This window comes from Syngnathus typhle, linkage group LG21, assembly GCF_033458585.1.
Source record: "Syngnathus typhle isolate RoL2023-S1 ecotype Sweden linkage group LG21, RoL_Styp_1.0, whole genome shotgun sequence".
NCBI lineage: Eukaryota > Metazoa > Chordata > Actinopteri > Syngnathiformes > Syngnathidae > Syngnathus > Syngnathus typhle.
Window position 1 is genome coordinate 732,951 of NC_083758.1, and position 26,536 is coordinate 759,486.

Genomic DNA, 26,536 nt, shown 5'->3' on the forward strand with positions numbered 1-26,536 from the left:
TCGATAGCAAAGAAATGTTTCGGATTTGTCTAGGGTACATTGTGACAGCAAACGAGCAGGTGATCGAGCAAGCGTCTGATACGAGAGCATTGTGTTCGTATGGAGCGTGTTTGAAGTGAACAGCAGAGAAGAAACGAACAAGGCAAATGATGTGAAATAAAATATTACCTATAATACGCATTTAGGTAGAGAACTGAACTCTCGCTCTTTATATAGCTGACGTGTCTTGCGCATCCGTTCTGCGCATCTGTAATGGCGGCCTCCGTAGGATATCCGGTTTGCGATGGAGATTAAAAAACAAACAATATTTCACAATAACACACCATCAAGGATTGCACCATCGCATCAAACGATGTGTTGTCAATTATGAATTTTACTGACTGTGTTGGGCAGGATGGCTGAATGTGATGCGCGATTGACAACAAACAAGAAGAAAGGTGTGATTTCAAGTTTTATTTTGAGGGAGATTTTCTTCAAAAATTGTTGTACCCATGCATAATGCGCACCCCAGATTTTAGGACAATAAATTAGTTAGATTTTGCGAATTATGCATGGAAAAACACGGTAATTAATTAAATTCAATTAACACTAGCAATAAACATTCCTTTTGGCAGTTCAATAAAGCTCAATAAATCTCGACACCAGCTCCTTATTATCTAGCCTCCATTTGTAGAATCAGCAATTTTTACAGTTGGTCTTTGTGGTTGATTTATGATTGATATTATAAGCCTGTTTTTTTTTTTTATCAGGTAACCAAGGAAATTAACAGCATGACTGTGAAAATGCCACACCAGTGTTTTATCAATGGCTCATTTGTGGATGCTGAAAATGGCAAGACCTACGATACCATTAATCCAACTGATGGATCTGTAAGACATCTGAGAAAACAACAACGCTCATCGGTTCTTTTTTCATTCAAAGTACTACATGGACTGTCTGCTTGTCATAATTTTTGACTAGGTAATCTGTAAAGTGTCTTATGCTTCAGTGGGGGATGTGGACCAGGCCGTGGCAGCTGCTAAAGCAGCATTTTATACTGGGCCCTGGGGCAAGATGAACCCAAGAGACAGAGGAAATCTACTATATAAGTAAGTAGTCCCAAAAGGATGAATTGTGTGTCTTGATAGTTTTTATGAAAACCATGACTAATATGACGACTGACACAGTGAAACACTACACATTTAAAAACAAATGATCTGGCCTGAAATAGTATGCAGGAGTGGATTATTGAGTTTATTAATGGTGATTAGATGATGATAATAGAAAAATATATTCTGAGGATGCAGATTTTATAAAAACATTGTCCATGTATTTGTTTTCTTTCTTTCAAATTAGAACAAGATATAATTCAGAATTTTGTACTTTTTGGTTGGCCTCATAGACTAGCAAACTTGATGGAGCAACACCAGGAGGAGTTGGCCACCATTGAGGCAATCGACTCCGGAGCTGTGTACACGCTGGCCCTCAAGACTCATGTGGGCATGTCCATCCAGACATTTCGCTACTTTGCTGGCTGGTGTGACAAGATACAGGTAAAAAGGATGGCCATCAAGGCTTTTGACACAGGTGCCACCAAAACAAATGGGCAAGCTTTGTGAAATTTCACGAGTAATGTGCCAAGTGGCGTCTATCTTTGTGGACTAAAAAAACAACAACCCTTTCTCACAAATATTCCATTTGCTCTATTTAACTTGATATATTTTAGGGCAAATCAGGACATCTGAAGCGTCACAGTAATTATGACGTGGAAACTAAACTTCGACAGAACACTTGTGAATTTGTGGAAGCACCCCCCGCCCCCTTTTCTTGTCTTCCGGGTTAGAGCAACGCTGGCGTCTGGACTGTTGACTGCCGCTTCTACCCCGAAACCGTGTCCGCTATTTGTTTGTCCCCCGTCTGTTTTGTGTTTTCCCGTTTTAAGTGTGCCCGTTTCTTGTTTTTTTTTTCTTTTATTTTCTCGCCTTTTCTCCTGCCCACCGCGTATCTCTGGAGCTCTGCTCGCACCTCTGCGATCCCGCTCCCTCTGACTACGAGCTACGCTAGCCAGCTAGCCAACCCACCACCGGACCCTCCTACCTCCCGGCTCTGAGCCTGTAGCTGCTTGCTCTTGGCTCGGCAAGCGGCTCCAACCCAACTTGCTGGCCACTTGGCCGGCGTCCTCGGGGGGAGCACCCGCTCGCTGCGAGCTCGCCGGTCGTGGCTCGGCTGTGTGCCGCCATGACACACTGGGGCGTGCCGTTTGCACGGGTACAGTCGGGATTGACCAACACCACCACCCACTCCACCAACATCACGACTCGGTCCACTGCTGCTTCCATGCATTTCACTGCCTACCAACTTCTAGTTAACCAGCTACTAGCCATTTCTACCATTTTATCTGGATTATTCCCTGCTGCTGCCACGTCTCATCTCCTGCATGAACTATCACTTCTGCTACTCCGGGCTTCCATTCCACTAACTTCTCGTCCATTTGTCTACACTGCTGCTGATCTTCATCATTTCAACAATAATCACCGTCTCCCTGCTGCTGCCGCCTCAGCTGCCAGCAAGGCTGGGATCCTCCGCCGTCGCCGCTACATCCACCGTAGCTCCGGACTATCTTTTAAACGACATTTCCCTGATGGCTCACCCATCCCCTCTTTCTGGACTAACTCTCGCTCCCCCGTCACCCCCACCTTCCGTACTGTGAACTTCAACAATCTCCGTTCCCCCGCTCCTTCATCCATCTCCCTTGCACTGCTGAACTGTCGCTCCCTCTCCAACAAATCACTAGTTATTTTTGAACTAATATTGGACAATAATTTGGATCTGCTCCTTCTCTGTGAAACATGGCAACAGCCCCTGGACTATTTTTCTCTCAACCAAGCCACTCCGTCTAACTACAGCTACATCGCCAAACCCCGCCTCTCTGGGCGAGGAGGTGGTATTGCTGTCTTCCATAAGCGGTCCCTATCAATCACTGAATTGGACCTCAACCTCCCATCTATTTCATCCTTTGAATATCTCGCTTTTTCCCTCCCCAACTCTACTACTGCTGTTCTTATCTACCGCCCCCCCAAGTCACATCCGTCTTTTCTCTCTGAACTCTCTGAACTTCTCACCATCGTATCCTCAGTCTCCTATCGCCTCCTACTAATCGCCTCCTACTAATCGGTGACTTCAACAGCCAACTGCTCCACTGACATCTGACTTCATCTCCGTTCTGGACTGCTTTCATCTCACCCAGCACATCAACTTCCCCACCCACACCAAAGGCCACACCCTGGATATAGTATGCTCCTCCTTTCCACTCACATCCAACCCCCGTCCTCTCACCTTTCCACTGTCAGATCATCTCTGCATCCTCTTCTCCGCCCCTCTACCCTCGCCTCATAAATCCACAAAGCGCACCATCTCCTACCGCAACATCAAGACTGTAAACCCAATCACGCTTTGCCAGCTCTTATCCTCTGCTCTTCCCTCCGACCCCACTTCTTCCTCTGATGACCTTGCCACCACGCTCAACAACATCCTTTCTGACTCCCTTGATTCCCTAGCCCCCTGGAAAACTTCCTCTGTTACATTCACTAACTCTGCCCCTTGGTACACACTGGAACTCCGCACCATGAAACAAACTGGCCGTCAACTCGAACGCCTCTACAAAAGAACTCGCCTCACCGTCCATGCCGAAACCTTTGAACAACACATCTCCTCCTACCGTGATGCTCTTCTTGCTGCCAAATCTGCTTACTTCTCATCTCTCATTAATAACACCAACCGAAACCCCCGCATACTCTTCTCCACCATCAACAAATTGCTCCAGCCACCGGTCACCAAGCCACCCTCCTCACCCGCCCTCTGTAACTCCTTCCTTGTCAACTTCAACAACAAAATCGCCCAAATCAACAGTTCTCTGACCGACACCATCAATAACTCCTGCTCCCCTGCCCTCCTGCCCCCCCTTCCTGACCGCCCGCCCTTTCCCTCTCTCACTGCCTTCTCCCTTGTTGACTCCTCCACTATCCTAGACATCATTACCTCATCCAAGACAACCACCTGCTCTCTTGACCCTCTTCCAACGACCTTAACTAAGGCCTGCCTCCCTGTCCTCCTCCCCTACCTCACCACCCTTTTTAATCAGTCTTTATCCCTTGGCCACTTTCCCGCTGTCTATAAACTTGCAGCCATCACCCCCATTCTCAAAAAGCCCACCTTGGACCCACTCAACCTCTCCAACTACCGTCCCATCTCCAACCTTTCATTCCTTTCCAAAACCCTTGAACGCATTGTCTCCGCCCAACTCCACACCCATCTCCAGTCCAACAACCTCTATGAACCCTTCCAGTCCGGATTCCGCCCACTTCACAGCACTGAAACAGCTCTAGTTAAAGTCACCAACGATCTGCTCATTTCTGCAGACTCTGGTGCCCTCAACATCCTACTACTACTTGACCTTAGCGCAGCCTTTGACACTGTGAACCATTCCATCCTCCTCCAAAGGCTGCGCCAACTAGGTGTTGAGGGCACTGCACTCGACTGGCTCACCTCCTACCTCACCAACAGAAACCAGTTCATCTCTCTCTCCGGTCACACATCCATCCTCTCCCCAGTTACACAAGGGGTCCCCCAAGGCTCAGTTCTTGGGCCCCTCCTATTCATCTGTTACCTCTTTCCCCTTGGTACTGTCATCCGCAAACTCAATCTGGACTTCCACTGCTACGCTGATGACACCCAGATCTATATACGTACGACACCAACCCGTAACCCTTCCCTCACCCATTTTGAAACCTGCATCTCTACAATAAAAGCATGGCTGACCCACAACTTTCTCAAACTCAACAGTGACAAAACAGAGCTCCTCCTCATAGGCACTAAATCCTCCCTTAATAAAACTGGATCCATCACACTCACCATTGACTCCTCAAACATCACTCCTTCCCCTCTGGCACGCAATCTTGGTGTTATTTTTGACCCCACGCTGTCCTTTCAACCTCATGTTAGCTCAGTTGTCAAGACCTCCTACTTCCACCTCCGACGCATCGCTAAAATCCGGCACTGCCTTTCTCTCCCTGCCGCTGAATCTCTCATCCACGCCTTCATCTCATCCCGGCTTGACTACTGCAACTCCCTTCTCACTGGAATCACTGCTCACTCACTCCATAGACTTCAACTAGTCCAAAACTCTGCTGCCCGCCTCCTTACCCACACCCGGTCCCGTGAACACATCACTCCTGTTCTCCACTCTCTTCACTGGCTCCCCATGAAGGAGCGTATCATCTTCAAGATACTCCTCCTCACCTTCAAAGCCCTTCACCACCTGGCTCCCACTTACCTATCCGACCTTCTTGTCCCCTACTGCCCCAACCGTCCCCTCCGATCCTCCAATACTTCACGTCTGACAGTCCCAAAATCCAAACTCAAATCCTTCGGTGACAGAGCCTTCTCCTGCACATCACCCCGACTCTGGAACTCTCTCCCCCAGTCTGTCTGTGACTCACCCACACTCCCCATATTTAAGTCCCGTCTAAAAACGTACCTATTCTCCCAAGCTTATGACCTCCCCTACCCATAACTGGTTTCCTCCTCTTAAGTTTATCCGATTGTTTCCTCCCCCCCCCCCCCCCCTCATGTATGTCTTTGCATTGTTCCTTGTAAGCGTCTTTGGGTTCTTGAAAAGCGCTATACAAATCTAATGAATTATTATTATTATTATTATTAATTTCTACTGATATTAGCTTATTGGTTTAAAACAGTCAGCCAATCTGAGAAAAAGGTTTCTACGAGTCGCAGACTAAATTAAACGGGTGAGGATATGTGTTAAGAAATAATGACGTCATGAACTGTTTAACTTTAATTTGAAGTTATTTTTTCAGATTCTCTATAGATGATATTAAACCAGCTCAGTGGCCTAGTGGTAGAGTGTCCGCCCTGAGACTGGAAGGTTGTGGGTTCAAACCCCAGCCGGGTCATACCAAAGACTATGAAAATGCGACCCATTGCCTCCCTGCTTGGCACTCAGCATTAAGAGTTGGAATTGGGGGATTAGATCACCAAATGATTCCCGAGTGCGGCACCGCTGCTGCTCACTGCTCCCCTCTCCCCCAGGGGATGGATTAAAATCACACATGGATAGGTTAAATGCAGAGGACAAATTTCACCACACCCAGATGTGTGTGTGACGATCATTGGGACTTTAACTTAACTTTAACTTAACTTTAACACCAAAGAAAATCTCCCAAAAAGCCATTTTTTTCCTACACCCCAAATATGAATTTGGCCGTAACCCATAATTAGATTTTCTGAAATCATTGCTGCATTGTACTCAAGTTGAAGGCTAGTCCAACCAAAGTCAGCCTTTTTTTTTTAAGCAGTTTAACATTTTACCTTTATCACATTCGTTAATTATTTGGGTTACTACTTTTGGGTTGAACACAGAACATTGAGGTAAACATTTATATATTTATTTTTTGTCAGGATCTTTGATTGTTTTCAATTAGCTACAGTACTTTCAAGCCTGTTCACCTCAAATACCTTGAAATAATAATTCTGGTATTGGCCTGGCAGCCTCGATATTAATACCTGTTTTCGTTACTCGGCTAGCCCATCCCTGCTTTTCTTTTGTCGTAAATATTGACTGTTTGCACACTAATTTGCACTGGTGTAAAGACTACAACATTTATTTGTAAGGAGGTTAAGAGATTCCCGTGACACAGGCATACAGGTTAGATAAATTGGCCAATGATGTCATCATTTTATCTTACTGCTCTCTCTCTGTCTAGAGGTCAGAAATCACCTGATCGGAAAACCTCTAACTTGACCTGGCAACGAATTGGCACTTGCTTGAGACACAAACATTCTGACTCAAGACAGATCCCATATTTGAAGTATACGATGCAATCAATACAATTCTGTTTGCAGGGCAAGACAATTCCCATCAACCAGGCCAGGCCCAACCACAACCTCACCTTCACTAAAAAAGAACCAATCGGGTAAGTTTGACATGGTTTTAGAAAAAAAATTGCACTTGCATTTATTATTCTTGTTTAGTTCTTATTTTTTCCCCCTGTATCAGTGTTTGCGCTATTGTCATCCCTTGGAACTACCCACTCATGATGTTAGCATGGAAAAGTGCTGCCTGCCTTGCAGCTGGTAACACGCTTGTTCTTAAACCGGCACAGGTGATCATACACAGCATGAATACGATTAACAATGTCATGTCTTTTCTTAAAAATCCGCTCAAGTATGCTTGAGCCGCATGTTAATGAGTTTCGTATGTCAGGCCTATATTACGTGTCCCACTTATTCAGGTCACACCACTGACTGCATTAAAATTTGCTGAGTTGTCTGTAAAAGCCGGTATTCCAAAAGGAGTTATCAACATCTTACCTGGCTCAGGTAATAGAGACGTCATAAAACATCATGTAATATTATTTCAAGTGACTGTTTGGAATCTTACAAACTCAAACAAATTGCTCTTCTTTAGGAGGAATGGTGGGACAGCGCTTGGCTGATCACCCAGATATTCGCAAACTGGGTTTCACTGGTTCAACACCTATTGGCAAACAAATCATGAAAAGGTGAGACTTAAAGATCTTCTCCTTTACTTAACATACCTGTACTGCCACTTGACGTTTAAATATTATACTTTCCCCCTAAAGTTGTGCACTCAGTAATTTAAAGAAAGTTTCTCTGGAGCTGGGAGGGAAATCTCCTCTCATCATCTTCAACGACTGCGACATGGACAAGGCTGTTCGCATGGTAAGACAATCACATTTTGTAGGTTTTGCTATTTTTTTGTCTCGGTGTTTGAAATGGAAAGCTGCTAGTTTTGTAATATCTTGCTGTTACAATAGAGGGCGTTCTTTCTTTCCATTTTTGGTCAGGAGACGTGTAGGTTGTCAAACAAAATGTTTTATGGTCATTCTCAAAACTCCTGCATTTCAGTCCACGGGATTACATAGATCTTGAGAAAGTACATTTTTATTTTCTACCACATATGACCCAATAGTTGCAACATCATTGTGTGAATAGTTAAATTCATGCGACTTGTGAATTTAGGTTAAATCTTAAATCTATTTTAATAATCCATCCATCCACCCACCCATCCATCCATCTGACCGACTGACCCTTCCTTCCTTCCTTCCTTCCTTCCTTCCTTCCTTCCTTCCTTCCTTCCTTCCTTCCTTCCTTCCTTCCTTCCTTCCTTCCTTCCTTCCTTCCTTCCTTCCTTCCTTCCTTCCTTCCTTCCTTCCTTCCTTCCTTCCTTCCTTCCTTCCTTCCTTCCTTCCTTCCTTCCTTCCTTCCTTCCTTCCTTCCTTCCTTCCTTCCTTCCTTCCTTCCTTCCTTCCTTCCTTCCTTCCTTCCTTCCTTCCTTCCTTCCTTCCTTCCCCATACAGCAAAAATAAGGGAAATGGCCTCACACTGTAAATGAGACTTTTGGACGAAAAGTAATTAGCCATTTGCTGTCTCTTTATGAATACAATTAAATTGAATAATTAATTGTTCATGTGATCAATAAATTCTGCTTCTCCCCATACCAAGTTCGCCAAGCGTTTTTTTCTCAATTCAAGATTTGCTGTGACACTAAATAATAAATCTGAGGGTTTAGTAAAATTGATTTTTCTTATTTGTTACTCTTGTCATTATAGGGGATGAGCTCAGTGTATTTCAACAAAGGGGAAAATTGCATTGCCGCTGGGCGCCTTTTTGTGGAGGAATCAATTCATGATGAATACATCGGCCGCGTGGTGAGTTTTGTCAAGTAGATAGGCTGTCATAGTCTTAGCAAAGTCCTTCCATTTTGAGTAGCACTTCATATTGCATTGTTATGATTCAATAAACGCTCTCCCTTCACTAAGGTGACTGAGTTAAAGAAGATGAAAATTGGAGACCCGCTAGATCGATCTACAGATCATGGGCCACAGAATCACAAAGCACACTTGGACAAGCTGCTGGAGTACTGTGATGTTGGAATAAAAGAGGGAGCTACATTGGTATACGGCGGCAAACAAGTGGACAGGCCAGGTAAAAGAAAAACAAATCAACATGATGCAAAACTTCAGATTTATGGAAGATACTGTCAAATCTGCACTTATTATATTAAAGCGACCGGCTTCCCATTAAAGGGTTGAATAAGCCGGGGATGAAGGGACTCGTCCGAATTCAAACCACCTTCATTAAATTAATTCTAAAAGAATCAATATAATCTTTGAAGAAGCCAATCCCTTTGAAGACAAACAACGCTCATGCCGAGTAACTTAAAATTGAGACACGTCGTCAGAATAACCGCGCCATACTGATGGCTCCCTTCTGTGATTTGAGGATTTTGTTAAATTCCGGATATATTTAGATGTCTTTGTTAAGACCTCAGGGATTCGTTATTTACACAAGCGCGCATTCGCCCCAGCTGAGCTCAAGATAACTACTTTGGACCAGATCTGACAATACCTGATGTTAAGGATTAAAGCTGTCTTCACTTCAAAAAGAATCAAACGGATTTAAAGAATGACTATGATAAGGAAGTTTTAATTACTGCATATAAAACCATGCTCAACATAGTTAATACGAAATAATCTATAACTGAATTAAGGATTAAGAAGAAATTTAATGAATCCGCAAGAAAAAGAATTACCGTAATTTTCGGACTATAAATCGCGTTTTCTTTCATAGTTTGGGTGGGGGGGGGGACTTATAATAAGGAGCGACTGATGTGTTTTTTTTTAAAAAATTAAAAAAAAAAAAAGTGAAACCGCGATGTAGCAAGGGATTACTGTAATTTGAATTTCAAGTGACGTCAGCAGCGCGACGCGGCGTGGCGCGGTGGTTGCTTACAAAAAGGACAAAGATTGATTACGGGATGACAAAGGGCCCCACGTACTACCGGCATCATTAGCGGCTTTGTTTCTAAGTGACACGGAGGACGAAGATTTTGAAAGATTTAAGGATTTGGAGTGACACAGAAGGTTTGAAAAACTATTATGGCTTTTACGCACGCCCAGTCCTACTCTACGGAGCTCTCTTTCACCTCCGTGGATAGAAGTCGGGGGCTGGCGCTCGGCCGGGTGGCTGTCCGGGGACGGTGGATGGGGCTCGGTCATGGCTTTTACGCACGCCCGGTCCTATTCTATGGATCTCTCTTCCATCTCCGTGGCTGGAAGTCCACGCCGCCACACGCCTGGAAGTTTGTTTTGTTAAATAAAGAGCCGTTTACCAAACCCACGTCTTTCCTTGTACTTTGTTAACGCTAATATATAGTTATATACTAGATCTGCGGATGGAATAACGACGAGGCTGACGTCAGGGCGTACGCGCAGCGTTGTTGACAAAGGACGAGAAATTTGATCGATGGATTTAATGATTTAGAGTGCACAGATGGTTTGATAATATTATTGCTTATATAATAGTTATTTGATATCTAAATTATATATTGTTATATGGGCCTGTGGAATATTTTGAGGTGCAAGCGCCGTCAGCGGCGCGCACCCATTGTTGACAAAGGACGATCAATGGATTTTACAAATTGGAGTGACACAGATGGTTTTATAAACGTGTTATTTATGTCATCGTTTTTTTTAATAACTCTGAATGTTACGTCAGGCCCGGTCTCAGCTCTTCGTTTGTGTTTATGTCACGTTAGGATACCTATCGTTTAGCCTGTTGTTGCTCGTTCATGTCTGTTCTTGGTGTTGGATTTTGTCAAATAAATTTCCCCCCAAAATGCGACTTATGCTCCGGAGCGACTTATATATGTTGTTTTTTTTCACGTTATTGTGCATTTTATAGCTAATGCAACCTATATTCCGGAGCGACTTTTAGTCCGAAAATTACGGTACAAGTCGAAAAGACACCAATAATTCCACTCACCCATCTCAGAACAAAAGAGGAGACGCAAGGTCTAAAATCCTATTTGTTTGAATAAGTCGAGGTGGCTCGGTGACGCACTGGGTAGCGCGTCTGCTTCACAGTACGGAGGGTGCGGGTTCGATTCCACCTCTGGCCCTCCCTGTGTGGAGTTTGCATGTTCTCCCCGGGCCCGCGTGGGTTTTCTCCAGGCACTCCGGTTTCCTCCCACATCCCAAAAACATGCTTGGTAGGCCGATTGAGCACTCCAAATTGTCCCTATGTGTGAGTGCGGGTGCGTATGGTTGTTTGTCTCTGTGTGCCCTGCGATTGGCTGTCAACCGGTTCAGGGTGTCCTCCGCCTACTGCCCGATGACGGCTGGGATAGGCTCCAGCACGCCCGTGGGGACTAAGCGGTACAGAAAATGGATGGATGGAAGTCGAGTGATCGGCTCTGCTTTTTCCCGAAATCCGAATTCTGTTTAAAATGAGGAAAGGTCTGCCGATGAGGAGATTAGCCAACGCCGTCACATTGGTGTCTTCCCCGTTCTGCCCGAAGCGGCTGTCTCTTCTGCCTTCCTCGAAGCTTAAAATTTGACAAAGTCCAATTCAAAGCTTAAAATTTGACGTAGTCCAATTCGAAGCTTAAAATTTGACAAAGTCCAATTCGAAGACTCTGGAAATTCATTTTAGTAGATTTTGGTCCAATCTCAAAAGGAATGAAAAATCCATCTTTGTCTAAACGGCGTTCTTTACTCCGGGCAGCGTCACGGCCATCGCCCTGACCAGGAAGAGCCCTTCTCTCGTCTGAAGCCAAGCTTTTATAGGCTTGTCAGCTCCTCTGGCATTACCTCATCGGAATTTGTGTAATGTATGGAATGCCTGGCATGCTAGGAATGCATGACCTCATCTGATTTTCCAGCTCATATTTTAAAAAACATATATATTGTCTAATAAAGATCAATCTTAACACATAATCATACTTAGCCATAATAATGGGTTCTTCTAACATTAACATATATATTGATATTGCTCAAACTGTTACACCTTAAAATTATGGCGTAGCAAACTCGTATTCCAAAATTGTGTGTTGCTATGTGTTTGAACAGGTTGTGTCCTCCCAATTGCTAACCATTTAATTTATTAAATTTGTTAGTTTCCATCAGGTCACCCCTATGTCAAGCTTTAACAGCATCTCCTGGTGAAATTCTGGAACTACTACATCTTTTGGGATAGCCAATGTGCCTGGGCCAAATTCGATACCCAATTTTACGCCATCCTGTACCACCATGCCACTTGACAATACCAACGACTCATATAACAAACATTTGTTATAATCAGGGCTGTGGACTCGGTTCGGACTCGGGGACTCGGACTCGGTCGGACTCGGTCATTTTTGCCGGACTCGGACTCGGTGCTGATTTTGACCGAGTCCACCGAGTCCGACAATAAAAAAAAGAGGCAAGACGCAGCCAGAGAGTGTCAGGTTACAGTCAGCGCGGTAGGAGTTGGAAGAAGCAGTAAAAACTCCACCAAAGTCGTCGTAATGACCCGTGATATATGTTATATCCTTACTATTTTCCAGGTTCTTAGATAGCAAGAATAGGTCGGACAACGACGTGAATGATAACTGCTTTATTCCTTACTCACAGTGCTTTCACAGGGCATACCACAACAACACAGAATGTGCCCATCCCACTTCCGGGGTTTTTCTACTACGGAATTTGAGTTAGCCCAAAATACACGACATCTCTTCCCCTCTTACAATGAACGTGCATGACCAACATAGTCTTATGCACCTATAACTTGACATCTTCAAGATCTATCAATAACTACCATTAAACAATTATCATATATGGTCCAGACAATTATGACAAGAATATTCCCATGAAACCTTAGCTTTGGGTGAGGGTTGACTACCTCGAATTATACCGAATTATAGCGAAAAACCGATGTCGTACGCCGTCGTACGGCGTCAGCACTATGTTGTTTTCAATAGTCAGTCAATTTTAATTTTTATAAAGGATTATTCTCATTTGATGTCTTTAAATTCATCCGCGTTCTGCCATTGAAGCGGGGTGCATTCAAAGACCAGTCGTACAGACGGAAACGTTTTGTGATCAAATCTTTCATAACGAGAATGATTTGAGTGAATTGATTTGAATGAATAATTGAGAAGAAATTTCAGTTCTGAAGGCTCCTTTTGTCCCAAGCAAAGTGACAGATGGTGGGGAGGGGGGGATAAAAATTGTAAAATCAATTCACTCAAATCATTCTCGTTATGAAAGATTTGATCACAAAACGTGTGGCTTTTTCTTAAATGAACATGTTTGACATTGCCATCGTGTCAGCTTTTAATTATATTGCGCTGTCATGTTAAAGCAAATTAATAAATGCAACAACATTATAACTTATGATGAATGACAGAAAATGTGCAGCAAAATGAATTTCTCTAGAAAGATTACAAAAAATAAAAAAATTAATTAATTAAATGAAATGTAAAACAAACTAAAAGGATGTATAAGAAATACAAAAACAGACCGAAACAAAGATATGAAAATGATATTTAGGCTAGTTGGCGTGTCCATGAGTTAAGTGGAAATCTCTAAAATAGAGACTCATAGATTAACTGTTGTTGAACCATTCACCTGTATTTGCAACAAATCCTTTGACAGGTATGTATGTTTCCTGATCATATGAAAAAAGTGATTAATTTTTTTTTTCAAATGGTGAAAATCAAATTGTGTCAAATTACAGACCCGTTTCTTTGTTACCTTAAATGAATTTCTTAAGACTAAATATGATCGACTAAATGACCACCAATATGGCTTCAGAAACAAGCGATCAACATTTCCGCCAGTGATGGAATTTATAGAAAAAAAAGCTACAGCAATACATAAAGAGAAAATGTTAAAAAAAAAAAAAAATGAAACACAACTGAGAAGAATAACCTGTGGTATTCCACAGGGTATTGGAACCCAATTCATTTATATTTTATTTAATGTCTCAAATATATTAAAACATACTTTATAATAATTTATTTTGCACAGGGGATAACAACTAGTATCTGCAAGGGTTACTGCAATTTTGTTGTATCTCCGGTTTGTTTGTTATTGTATAATGGCAATGAAAGCTTTCTAATCTATTCTCAAAACAGTAGAAAGGGAAGTGATTGTGTTCTAAATTGGTTTGATGTTAATAAATTATCATTAAATTTTATATCATTAATTGAAAATAAAATTACTAAATTGATGGTGCTTGGTGGTATGCAGGTTAATCGCGATATAAAACTAAATGTAAATGGTATTTAAACTGAAAGAGTCACTGAAACTATGTTTTTGGGAGTGATTATCAATCATAAATTGTGTTGGCAGCCACAGATGGAAAAATTATACACCAAATGTAAATTTGCTCAATTCTTTCTAAACTAAAATATTTGATAAGAAAGTTCTTCACACATCTTACTCTTCTTTTGACTCAGCTGCAGACACAATTATTAAACTATTAGCTATTAGAAAAACTAATTTAGTTTGGTTACAAACTGACTAACTTTTATTCTTTATCATTTTTTAATTTTTGTTAATCTGATTATCCTTTTTGATCCCTTTTCTCCTAAAGAACAAAGGCGTACCTATTTGTATTCGGTCTTTTCCTCGACAAAGACCATAAATTAACCGTTTTGATGGGTGCAATTGTGCTCTTGTGTTATAAAATGGGAACTAGATTTTTTTATTTCATTATTTCTTTATTTTTTTCTGACAGGTTTCTTCATGGAGCCCACCGTGTTCACTGATGTGGAAGACCATATGTTCATTGCCAAAGAGGAGTCCTTTGGACCTGTCATGGTCGTGTCCAGATTTAAAGATGGGTTAGTAATCGAAATGCCCTTTTGCTTGTCCTGTGTTAAAATGTTTTATTTTGTATAATTACAGGGATGTCGATGGTGTGCTACAGCGAGCCAATGACACAGAGTATGGCTTGGCTTCGGGTGTGTTTACACGTGACATAAGCAAAGCCATGTATGTGAGTGAACATTTGGAAGCTGGAACAGTATTCATCAACACCTACAACAAGACTGATGTTGCTTCACCTTTTGGAGGCTTCAAGCAGTCTGGCTTTGGCAAAGACCTTGGTACGTAATAGCAGGCAAATGACTTATCAACTATTTTTATTCCTATTTTTTATTATTAAAATTATTGTTATTATCATTACTATTATTATTATTATTATTATATTTTATTCTGACCACTTTTTGTCATCTTTCTCCTTCCACATTTTTCACCCAATTCACCCGATTCCAATTTCAACATATTCAGACAATTTATGTAATCCGGGGTCTCATTTTATCTTGTTTCTAAATGTTCACAATTTCACATTTTTTAGATCCCAAACAATTCTCGTCCTTTTCAAACAACACATCATTCCTGTTTCAAATTATAAACATTTAGTTCATTCAAATGACCTTGGGGACAAAGTAGTATAACGTTGCCATAATTTGCACAAGCAGACATTTCAAAATGTTAACTGTAATTTTCTTAATTTTATTTATTTTTTCTCAAAATTTAATGTACCGTTTTTTTCCGTATATAATGCGCAAAATTTAACTAATTTATTGTCCTAAAATCTGGGGTGCGCATTAAAAAATTTTTTTTTTTTAATTTTTTTTTTTTTTTTTTTTAAGAAAATCATGGTACAACAAAACCAACAACAGGACTGACCGACAAAGACGTGGAACAAAAAGACAGGGTGACATTACCAAAGACAGGAACAGAAACCAAACAGACATGACAGTAACACATGCAATGATCCGACGGTGAGCGAGGGGCAGACAGGACTTAAATACAAAACACGTTACATTGATTGAGGTGACACAGGAAGGGAGGGGCGACGCAAACAGAAACTATGGCAACGTAGACACATAGCAAAACTGGGGACGAGACATGACAAATCTCCCTCGAAATAAAACTTGAAATCACCTTTCTTCTTGTTTGTTGTCAATCGCGCATCGCATTCAGCCATCCTGCCCAACACACTTAGTCAGTAAAATTGATAATTGACGACACATCGTTTGATGCAATGGTGCAATCCTTGATGGTGTGTTATTGTCAAATATTGTTTGTTTTTTAATCTCCATCGCGGACCGGACGTCATACGGAGGCAGTATCACTGCGCATGCGCACTATGGATCCGATGCGCAGAACGGATGCGCAAGACACGTCAGCTATATAAAGAGCGAGAGTTGTTTTCTTCCTATTCGTTTCAATCAGCAAATAACAAAATGCGTATTACAGGTAATATTTTATTTCACAACACTTTGCCTTGTTCCTTTCGTCTCTGCTGTTCACTTCAAACACGCTCCATATGACCGCAATGCTCTCGTATCAGACGCTTGCTCGATCACCTGCTCGTTTGCTGTCACAATGTACCCTACACAAATCCGAAACATTTGTTGCGGCTCCGAGTCACGACGAGGGGCAAGTTTTGGTTTCCAAGGGTATTTTTATTCCTCTTCAACGTCTCTCCCATACAGAGCCGCCTTTTTCACGTCCGCACACCTTTTTCACATGTCCGCAGTGATCGCGGTGGTGCCTTTACGGGCCGTCGGAGAAATCAACGCCAACAAAAAAAATTACATCCAGCCCAGTTAAGACCATACCAAAGACTATAAAAATGGGACCCATTGCCTCCCTGCGTGTGTGACGATCATTGGGACTTAAAAAAAAAAAAAGGAAAAAAAAATTTAAAAAATTGGGTGCGTATTATACATGGGTACAGGCTTTTTTCCAGCATTAACATGCCATTTTTAGGGTGCGTATTATACATGGGGGCGCATTATACACGGAAAAAAACGGTATTCACATTTTTTACATTATTCACCTCTGTCTTCATTTATTCATCAATTCACACAATTTTAACGTCAACATATTCCAAGAATCCCTTTTATTCACGGCAACAGACTACTTTTCTTATTGCCTTCTGCAACGGATTGTGGTCGAGAACCGAGGCTCCACTGTATTTGGATAACTCTGAATGTTACGTCAGGCCCGGTCTCAGCTCTTCGTTTGTGTTTATGTCACGCTAGCATACCGTATCATAAGCCTGTTGTAGCTGGTTCATGTCTGTTTTTGGTGTTGGATTTTGTCAAATAAATTTCCTCCAAAATGCGACCTATACTCCGGTGCGACTTATGTTTTTTTTTTTCACTTTATTGTGCATTTTATGGCTGATGCAACTTGTACTCCTGAGCGATTTTTAGTCCAAAAAATACGGTACTAGGATTTTTTGTCTTTCTCCCCTAATTTCACATTTTTGTGTGTAATTTGAATCACTCAAAATTTGTTATGATATAGCTTATGCCTACTGATTCAATAACTCTACACAAAAATTCTGCATTTTGTCCATTAAAATATTCATTAAAAATACATTATTTCTCATTTTTTTCTAATTTCAAACATTTTTCTGACAGACTAACTAGTCCAACATCAAACTATTGAGTTTCTCCAGACTAATGCCAAATATCCCCACTTATCTCAAATTAAAAACATTTACTACTACAATACTCGCACAAAATTCACAAAATTATTTCATTCCATCGCTCAGCCTTCAAGCACATTTTTCTCAGAAATTCAATTCTGAAGTTAGTCAAAAGTACATTTTTTTGTCATCCAACATTTAATGTGTGTGCAAATGTTCAAACGTATTTAAAAAATCTTCAAATTGTAAGTTATTTGATCAGTTATCTTTCCCTGGCTTATCCTGCGCTTTTAGGTTTATGCTATGGTATTATTATTTCTATAAATAAGTACTTTATGCTGATATAAATCAGAACTTTGGTGTTGTGATAACTCCAATCGGGTTGCTCTCTCATTCGCAGGAGAGGATGCGCTCATGGAATACCTCAAGACCAAAGCAGTGACTGTGGAATATTGAGACACTTTTCAAACAGAATGCCAACCACAATTTAACAGGAAGGAATTTACTGCTACAAGACAGCCAGCACAATTCAGTCACTTCTTTGAGCAAATCATCATTCAATTAAAACCACGTAATCTAGTTACAATGGTTTTCTCTTTCATAGGTATGTATTTTAACTAACTTGTATTAGGTTCATGCCTTTTTATCCAGACTGACACAGCTAAATCTTATTTTTATATTCTCCAACGCCAATCATTAGGTCGATGCACAAACACATAAAAAAAGATTTGAGCAAGAGTGATTCCCAACATCACAGTGTCAAATAGAGTTTTGCAGATGCTTCTTCACTGAAGACATTCTAATCTCTTGGATATTTTTTTGTGTGATATAGAATTGACTCCAAAAGTATTGAAACGTGGTCAGTTCATTTGTTTTGTTGTATATTGAGCCCGTTTGGGTTTCAGATCACAGGATGAATATGAGTTTAGGAAAAGGATGCTTTTCTTATCCTCGCAAACACACCCACGGAGAGATGGATTCAGAAAAGAGCATCCGAAAATGCAGGCCTCATATTTTATAGGTTGCTTGAAAAAAATGTCCAACCTTCAAGGGTGTAGATTGAGATCATCATGTTCTCATGCAGCTGTCCCATTCAAGCACGTTTGCTTCTTCCTAACGGTTGAGTCCCATGAGTCCTGCATTGGCTTGTGGATGCACTTCCATAACTCCCAAAGTTCACCTTGTATCAGCCAGAAATCCTGAAAATAATACCTAGCAGACTTGAGTCCAATTTTAGCAAGACTATGCGTGGAGCATCTAACAATTGACTGAGTAGAGTCTGTGTACCGAAGTGAGATCGAAATGAAATAAATAAAAACAAAGAAACTGACCTTGTTGTTCCAATATATTTGCTCCAAATTGTATGCGGCCTAACAGTGAAATAGAAGAAACAAATGACCGCCACTCTTTGCTTTGAGTTGCTACTTTGTGGTTGTGGCCAAACCTCTCACTGCAGGACTGTTTAGAGTACTACTCAAACCAGCCACTATATCAATTCATTAAAGTTTTTAATCAGTCAATCCCGCACACACAAACAGACACACGCAGTAAGGAAAGATAACACAAAGACGTGTGCAATATATGTTTGTGAGTTTAGGAAGTTAAAATCCTTTTGCACACTTATTTCAGGAAACGGTGCTCTGAGCAGTGCAGAAATCTTATGTTCTTGGTTTATTTTTTACCTACCCTAAAAAAATTGTGAATGACATCAAAGGCCAGTTCCATCCATGTTATGTTGAAGAACTGACATGCACAGTAACATGTAACTACCAGCGTTACTGATGGTGTAGTGAGGCTCAAAAATGAATAAAACTATTGCCACACTCAACACTTGTGTTTGTTTTTTGTTTCCTCCAAAAAGTCCCCACAAATACACACCAGACTGTAATTTGGCTTTATAAAGATGTCTGTGAGTCATGGAGACATGGGTTGTTGACATTTTTTCAGTGTCAGATCCCTCCCAGTCTTGTCTTGCTTGCTACGCCAATGGTCAATACCATGACATGAAACAAAGGCAAAGCGCCTCAGATAGAAATTCCTTTTATTTGAAAATCAACAATTGGAGACAGTCACCGTGAAATATGAGGATGGATTGTTTATTGAACATATAAAACAAAATCAGGAAATATTGTCAAAGAAAGTTAAGATAATTGATGTTAACGTTCAAATGGGTTAGGAAAAAGTTGAAAACGTATTACGTCCCACCCTGTGCTTGCTGTATATTTTGACGATATAAACTATACAAATACTATTCTCTCTGTATGACATAAACTTTCAATGGTTTTCACAATGGTTGATTACTCCTTACGTAGGTCTTGGCACAAATGATGCACACGTAACAGTGTTTCCAAACAATGTTCGTATAATCGATTTATAGCCGACACAACCCAATTATCAATAGTTATTTTTTAACTAAATTCGCACCAAATTGGACGGGGTAAACACAACCCAATTATCAGTTGTCATTTTTTAACTAAATTTGGACCACATTAGACAGGCTTTAAAACACAAAAAAACGGTTTTCAACGACTAATTAAATTTAAAATCTCACACAGATTCCTAGATTATACTTTATCTTACGTTTTTTAACCGCTCAAGCTTTACCTGAATGTGACCTCTGGCACTGGGCACCTTACTCCATTGTGGAAAGGTTGTCTGAGCGAGATGGTTTGACAGGACTGGTCCACTGATGACACTTCGCCCAGATAGACTCCCAGTGTTGGTCCACAGTTAATTGACACCAAACTACTAAGCCAATCCGAAGCCATGCCTACTAAAACTCAAGCGTAACCCTGTAAAAAAGTGGCACAAAAGAACAGTTGAAAATAAAAAAATAAGTACTGCAAGACAATTTGTTGTATGTGGAATTCAATTGAAATAGAGTCAGAGTCAGAGTCAACTTTATTGTCAATTCCTTCATGCCAAGACACACAAAGAAATCGAAATTACGTTTCCTCCATCCCACGGTGACGAGACACAGTACACGAGTAACATACAAGTAAACAACGGGGGAGAGAGTTCAGGACCCCAAAAGCCTGGAGATCACAAACTACGCCAGAGGCGAGCAGTGCTTGCATCCCACCAACACCGGCACCATTCGTCACGGATGTAGACGTGCATTCCACCTCCTCGCGATGTTCCCCCTCGTACAATGGCCCGGTCCGCCCGATAGCCGCTCCAGATGCACAGCACTTACGCACTGTCCAGTTCGTAGATCTCAGAAGGCATGTTGATGCCCAGCGACCGAACGTTCGCCAGAAGAAAGGAAGGCACGGCCGGGCGAGCAGGGTTTTTTTTTTTTTTTTTTTTTTTTTATTTTACCGTTTTTTTCCGTGTATAGTGCGCAAAATTTAACTAATTTATTGTCCTAAAATCTGGGGTGCGCATTATACATGGGTACAAAAAAAATTGTGTGTGAAAAGTGTTGTGAAATAAAATGCACAGAACGGATGCGCAAGACACGTCAGCTATATAAAGAGCGAGAGTTGTTTTCTTCCTATTAGTTTCAATTCACAGTTTAATTAGCAGTTTCAATCAGCAAATAACAAAATGCGTATTACAGGTAATATTTCATTTCACAACACTTTGCCTTGTTCCTTTGGTCTCTGCTGTTCATCCTAAAACACAAAGGCGCTCTTTAAGCAATGCGACAGTGAGCGCCCGGCGCGCTGCGGTTGCGCGACCGCACCAAATTAAGCTCCCTGCGCAGTGCGCACTGAGGTCCACTTAAATTTTAGAAAGTACATCAGGACTTTAAAAATATCTTCTAAATTTCAGCGACGGCTCTGTCACAATAATCGACCAGCGCGGTGCAGTTGGGCGGTCGGCGGCGCGCTACGGTTGAGCGTTCTCTCGCGCGCGCTCTCTCTCTCGCTCTCTCTCGCTCTCGCACACACGCAAACCGGATATCATACGGAGGCCGCCATTACAGATGCGCAGAACGGATGCGCAAGACACGTCAGCTATATAAAGAGCGAGAGTTCAGTTCTCTACCTAAATCCGTATTACAGGTAATATTTTATTTCACAACACTTTGCCTTGTTCCTTTCTTCTCTGCTGTTCACTTCAAACACGCTCCATGCGACCGCAATGCTCTCGTATCAGACGCTTGCTCGATCACCTGCTTGTTTGCTGTCCCGTGCGCGCACGGAGCGCGGTGGTGCGTTTACGGGCAGTCGGAGAAATCAACGCCAACAAAAGAAATTACATCCAGCCTAGTTAAGACCATACCAAAGACTATAAAAATGGGACCCATTGCCTCCCTGCGTGTGTGACGATCATTGGGACTTTTAAAAAAAAATATATATATATATATTTTTTTTTTAAAAATTCATAAAAATTGGGTGCGTATTATACACGGGTACAAGCTTTTTTCCAGCATCAGCATGCCATTTTTAGGGGTGCGTACTAGGGGTGTAACGATACATCGATACACATCGATTAATCGATATAATGCTCTACGATTTATTGGCATCGATGCTAAAGGTAAACATCGATTTATATCGCCGTGTTTGACCTCGGACATTAGACGCGACTTTATTTTGAAATCCAGTTCATTGTTGCTTGCTTCCTCTTTCCGGGAGCAGTGCGCCCGGCGTTGTTGTGTTGTGAGCAGAGCACGCAAGTGAAAGGGGAGTCGACAACTCGTACGCGGCTCCTGGGCTGGTGCTATGGCTAGTGTCCAAAAAGACGAGGAAATTTGCTCCCCTTTAGGCTTCAAGTCATGGCTCAACGGACAAGACACGTGCAGTTTGTAAATCCTGCCATGCGGTGATCAAATATTCAGGGAGCACAAATCTCGCCGCACATTTAAAGAAAAAAACACGACATCAAAGTTCAGTGTTAAAGTAAGCAATTTGTATACTACAATACTCTTGTAATTTCCTAAATAAAGAGTTTGCAGTACCTTGTTGATTTTGCGTATGAATTGTTATAAATCAGGATATTGTTCTATATTTTTTATTAAAAAAAAATATATATCGATCGTAGAGCACTATATCGCGATATATCGTGAATGAATCGCAGCAGGCTTTAAGATATCGGCAAATATCGTATCGTAGTTCTTTATATCGATATTATATCGTATCGTGGCAAAACCCGCGATTTACACCCCTAGTGCGTACTATACATGGGGGCGCACTATACACGGAAAAAAACGGTAAGCGTTTAATGTCCGATACGTAAACACGGGAACTCGTGTGTTATGAACAGCTAAGCTACTAGCAGATAACATTAGCGCGAGTTTTCCTCAGTAGAGCGGCAGCAGCACAGTATCTATTGCGAACAAACCAGAAGGTTAAGTAGCAAACTTTCTTTTAAAATGCACCCGAATACGTTTTCTTGTAAAAAAAAAAAACACACGAATGACTAACAAGGTTAATTATTTCAATTCAATGAATTGGTAAATTGAACGTACAGTGCTTGTTGAATGCTGTGGAAACGCTGCGGCGAGCATCAGTATTACCACTTCCGACTTAGTCTTCTTCTTGTAATGTTTCAGAGCGGTTGGCAGGATACGTTTAAGTGCGGTACCGCCATCTACTGGTATGGAATGTGAACCAACTATGCTGAGTAACCTATCCCCGCCAAATAATACAGTACAGAATAAAATAAAAATAAAACAGAGAGAACAGGACCATATGCTATCCATACAAAAAAAAATTCTAAATTTCCTTTTGTTGTGTAAGCCACATCTGTAAACTTTAAGAAACAAACTAGTAGGGGTGTAAATCGCGGGTTTTGTCACGATACGATATAATATCGATATAAAGAACTACGATACGATATTTGCCGATATCTTAAAGCCTGCTGCGATTCATTCACGATATATCGCGATATAGTGCTCTACGATCGATTTTTTCTTTTTTTTTAATAAAAATATAGAACAATATCCTGATTTATAACAATTCATATGCAAAATCAACACGGTACTGCAAACTCTTTATTTGGGAAATTACAAGAGTATTGTAGTATACAAATTGCTTACTTTAACACTGAACTTTGATGTCGTGTTTTTTCTTTAAATGTGCGGCGAGATTTGTGCTCCCTGAATATTTGATCACCGCATGGCAGGATTTACAAACTGCACGTGTCTTGTCCGTTGAGCCATCTTTTCTTTGGAATCCAAAGTGCTTCCAAACGAATGACTTGAAGCCTAAAGGGGAGGAGATTTCCTCGTCTTTTTGGACACTAGCCATAGCACCAGCCCAGGAGCCGCGTACTAGTTAATGCCTCCCCTTTCACGTGCGTGCTCTGCTCACAACACAACAACGCCGGGCGCACTGCTCCCGGAAAGAGGAAGCAAGCAACAATGAACTGGATTTCAAAATAAAGTCGCGTCTAATGTCCGAGGTCAAACACGGCGATATAAATCGATGTTTACCTTTAGCATCGATGCCAATAAATCGTAGAGCATTATATCGATTAATCGATGTGTATCGATGTATCGTTACACCCCTATATTTAATACATTTTGGATTATCATTTGTAACAGATGCAGATTAATTAAAAAGCATAATCACAGTACACAGATGATATCATGTGGAACAGCCATCAATCATCCATTATGCTCACACATGTGTGCACACTAATCCCAGCTCCTACATTAATCAACAAGGTGTAGAGCAATTTTGCCAGGATGTTTATTGTCTACATTAACACACGCTATAATTTGACCTATGACCATCTCTGATGGATAAATAATCTGACCCGAGGAAAACTGCTGGAACTCACCCGACGTAGGCATAGAAAGCTAGCAGTGAGCCTAGCATTTCTTCTCTGCACCTGCCAACTTGTAAAGTGTGTCTGATTTATTTGCGCAGATTATGGCTCATAAAGGTGGAAGAAGTTAATAAATAGTATATCTTGGTGTCATTTTTTAAAACTATTGCATTGGTTTTATTTAAACATGCACAACAACATACATGCTGAGACCTCAAAGGCCAAGTCGCCGGCACTTCATTGCCGGCACTTCATTCAAGTTGGATTACCAAAATTCTAAGCATCTTTAAAAAAAAAAAAAAAAAAGCATCTAACCTCGTTTTTGCATGAAGATAAAAAGATCATCGAGAAATTCTTTGCGCTGCGGGTCCATGTCCAGTACGTAAAGCTACACCGCAAAAAAAAAAAAAAAAATCTCATTAGCATAATGTATCGTCATAACAAGAAATGGGGTCCCCGCTCAATCCACTGACTTTTGCAAAGTCCCTGGATGGTTCGGCTCTGCCTCTTCCGCCTTCATTCTCATCAGCCCAGATGGTAGCTCTCTAACAGTAGGAAGAGAGGAGTGCATAGTGGACCAAGTCCAATCAATGAATAAATAAAAATAATAATAATAGCCGGGAGTTTTGCCGATTAAATAACGTTATAACGCTGTTTAGCAGGTATGATCAGAAAGTTATTCTGTTTGGCAAAATAGTACAATTCCTCTTAAAATATTCCATTGGTCCCCTCCGTGAGTCGTCACCTTATCGTGGTGGAGGGGTTTGCGTGCCCCTATGATCCTAGGAGCCATGTTGTCTGGGGCTTCATGCCCCTGGTAGGGTCACCCATGGCAAACGGGTCCTAGGTGAGGGGCCAGACAAAGCACGGCTCACACTACCCCTTATGATGCAAACCATTATTGAACGACGTTTTCCCTCGCCCGGACGCGGGTCACCGGGGCCCCCCTCTGGAGCCAGGCCTGGAGGCGGGGCTCGAAGGCGAGCGTCTGGTGGCCGGGCCTTCGCCCATGGGGCCCGGCCGGGCTCAGCCCGAAAAGGAAACGTGGGTTCCCCTTCCCATGGGCTCACCACCTGTGGGAGGGGCCAAAGGGGTCGGGTGCATTGCAAGCTGGGCGGCGGCCAAAGGCAGGGACCTTGGCGGTCTGATCCCCGGCTGCAGAAGCTGGCTCTTGGGACATGGAATGTCACCTCTCTGGCTGGAAAGGAGCCCGAGCTGGTGTGCGAGGCAGAAAAGTTCCGACTAGATATAGTCGGACTTGCCTCCACGCACAGTTTGGGTTCCGGTACAAGCCCTCTCGAGAGGGGCTGGCTCTCTTCCACTCTGGAGTTGCCCACGGTGAGAGGCGTCGAGCAGGTGTGGGTATACTTATTGCCCCCCGGCTGGGCGCCTGCACATTGGGGTTCACCCCGGTGAACGAGAGGGTAGCCTCCCTCCGCCTTCGGGTGGGGGGACGGGTCCTGACTGTTGTTTGTGTCTATGCACCAAACGGCAGTTCAGAGTACCCACCCTTTTTGGAGTCCCTGGAGGAGGTGCTGGAGAGCGCTCCTTCTGGGGACTCCATCGTTCTACTGGGTGACTTCAATGCTCACGTGGGCAATGACAGTGAGACCTGGAAGGGCGTGATTGGGAGGAACGGCCCCCCCGATCTGAACCCGAGCGGTGTTCTATTATTGGACTTCTGTGCTCGACACGGATTTTCTATAATGAACACCATGTTCAAACATAAGGGTGTCCATGTGTGCACTTGGCACCAGGACACCCTAGGCCGCAGTTCGATGATCGACTTTGTAGTCGTGTCATCGGATTTGCGGCCGCATGTTTTGGACACTCGGGCGAAGAGAGGGGCGGAGCTGTCAACTGATCACCACCTGGTGGTGGGTTGGCTCCGATGGTGGGGGAAGATGCCGGTCCGACCTGGCAGACCCAAACGTTCTGTGAGGGTCTGCTGGGAACGTCTGGCGGAATCCCCTGTCAGGAAGAGCTTCAACTCCCACCTCCGGCAGAACTTTTCCCACGTCCCGGGGGAGGCGGGGGACATTGAGTCCGAACCCGCTGGTGGACACCGGCGGTAAGGGATGCCGTCAAGCTGAAGAAGGAGTCCTATCGGGCCGTTTTGGCCTGCGGGACTCCCGAGGCAGCTGACAGGTACCGGATGGCCAAGCGGAACGCGGCTTCGGCGGTTGCTGAGGCAAAAACCCGGGCGTGGGAGGAGTTTGGCGAGGCCATGGAGAATGACTTCCGGACGGCTTCGAGGAAATTCTGGTCCACCATCCGGCGTCTCAGGAGGGGGAAGCAGTGCAACGTCAACACTGTTTACAGTGGCGATGGCGTGCTGCTGACCTCGACTCGGGACGTCGTGTGTCGTGGGGAGAATACTTCGAAGACCTCCTCAATTCCACCGACACGCCTTCCATTGTGGAGGCAGGGCCTGGGGACTCTGAGGCGGACTCTCCAATCTCTGGGGTTGAAGTCACTGAGGTAGTTAAAAAACTCCTCGGTGGCAAGGCCCCGGGAGTGGATG

The 26,536-nt window shown here is 42.6% G+C and overlaps 1 protein-coding gene across 1 annotated transcript in view; it reads left to right on the forward strand.

The window, feature by feature from the left end:
* Nucleotides 1-19,120, forward strand: part of aldh1l2 (aldehyde dehydrogenase 1 family, member L2) — a 40,336-nt gene extending 21,216 nt beyond the window's left edge. Inside the window, exons 11-23 of the mRNA XM_061268593.1 lie at nt 750-869; nt 961-1,088; nt 1,382-1,532; nt 6,898-6,968; nt 7,052-7,157; nt 7,287-7,374; nt 7,463-7,556; nt 7,638-7,737; nt 8,628-8,726; nt 8,838-9,003; nt 14,581-14,686; nt 14,751-14,950; nt 17,693-19,120. Coding sequence (XP_061124577.1) covers nt 750-869; nt 961-1,088; nt 1,382-1,532; nt 6,898-6,968; nt 7,052-7,157; nt 7,287-7,374; nt 7,463-7,556; nt 7,638-7,737; nt 8,628-8,726; nt 8,838-9,003; nt 14,581-14,686; nt 14,751-14,950; nt 17,693-17,748 — 1,485 coding nt within the window. The 3' untranslated portion in view covers nt 17,749-19,120. The remainder of the gene's footprint in view (nt 1-749; nt 870-960; nt 1,089-1,381; nt 1,533-6,897; nt 6,969-7,051; nt 7,158-7,286; nt 7,375-7,462; nt 7,557-7,637; nt 7,738-8,627; nt 8,727-8,837; nt 9,004-14,580; nt 14,687-14,750; nt 14,951-17,692) is intronic.
* The last annotated feature ends 7,416 nt before the right edge of the window (nt 19,121-26,536 follow it).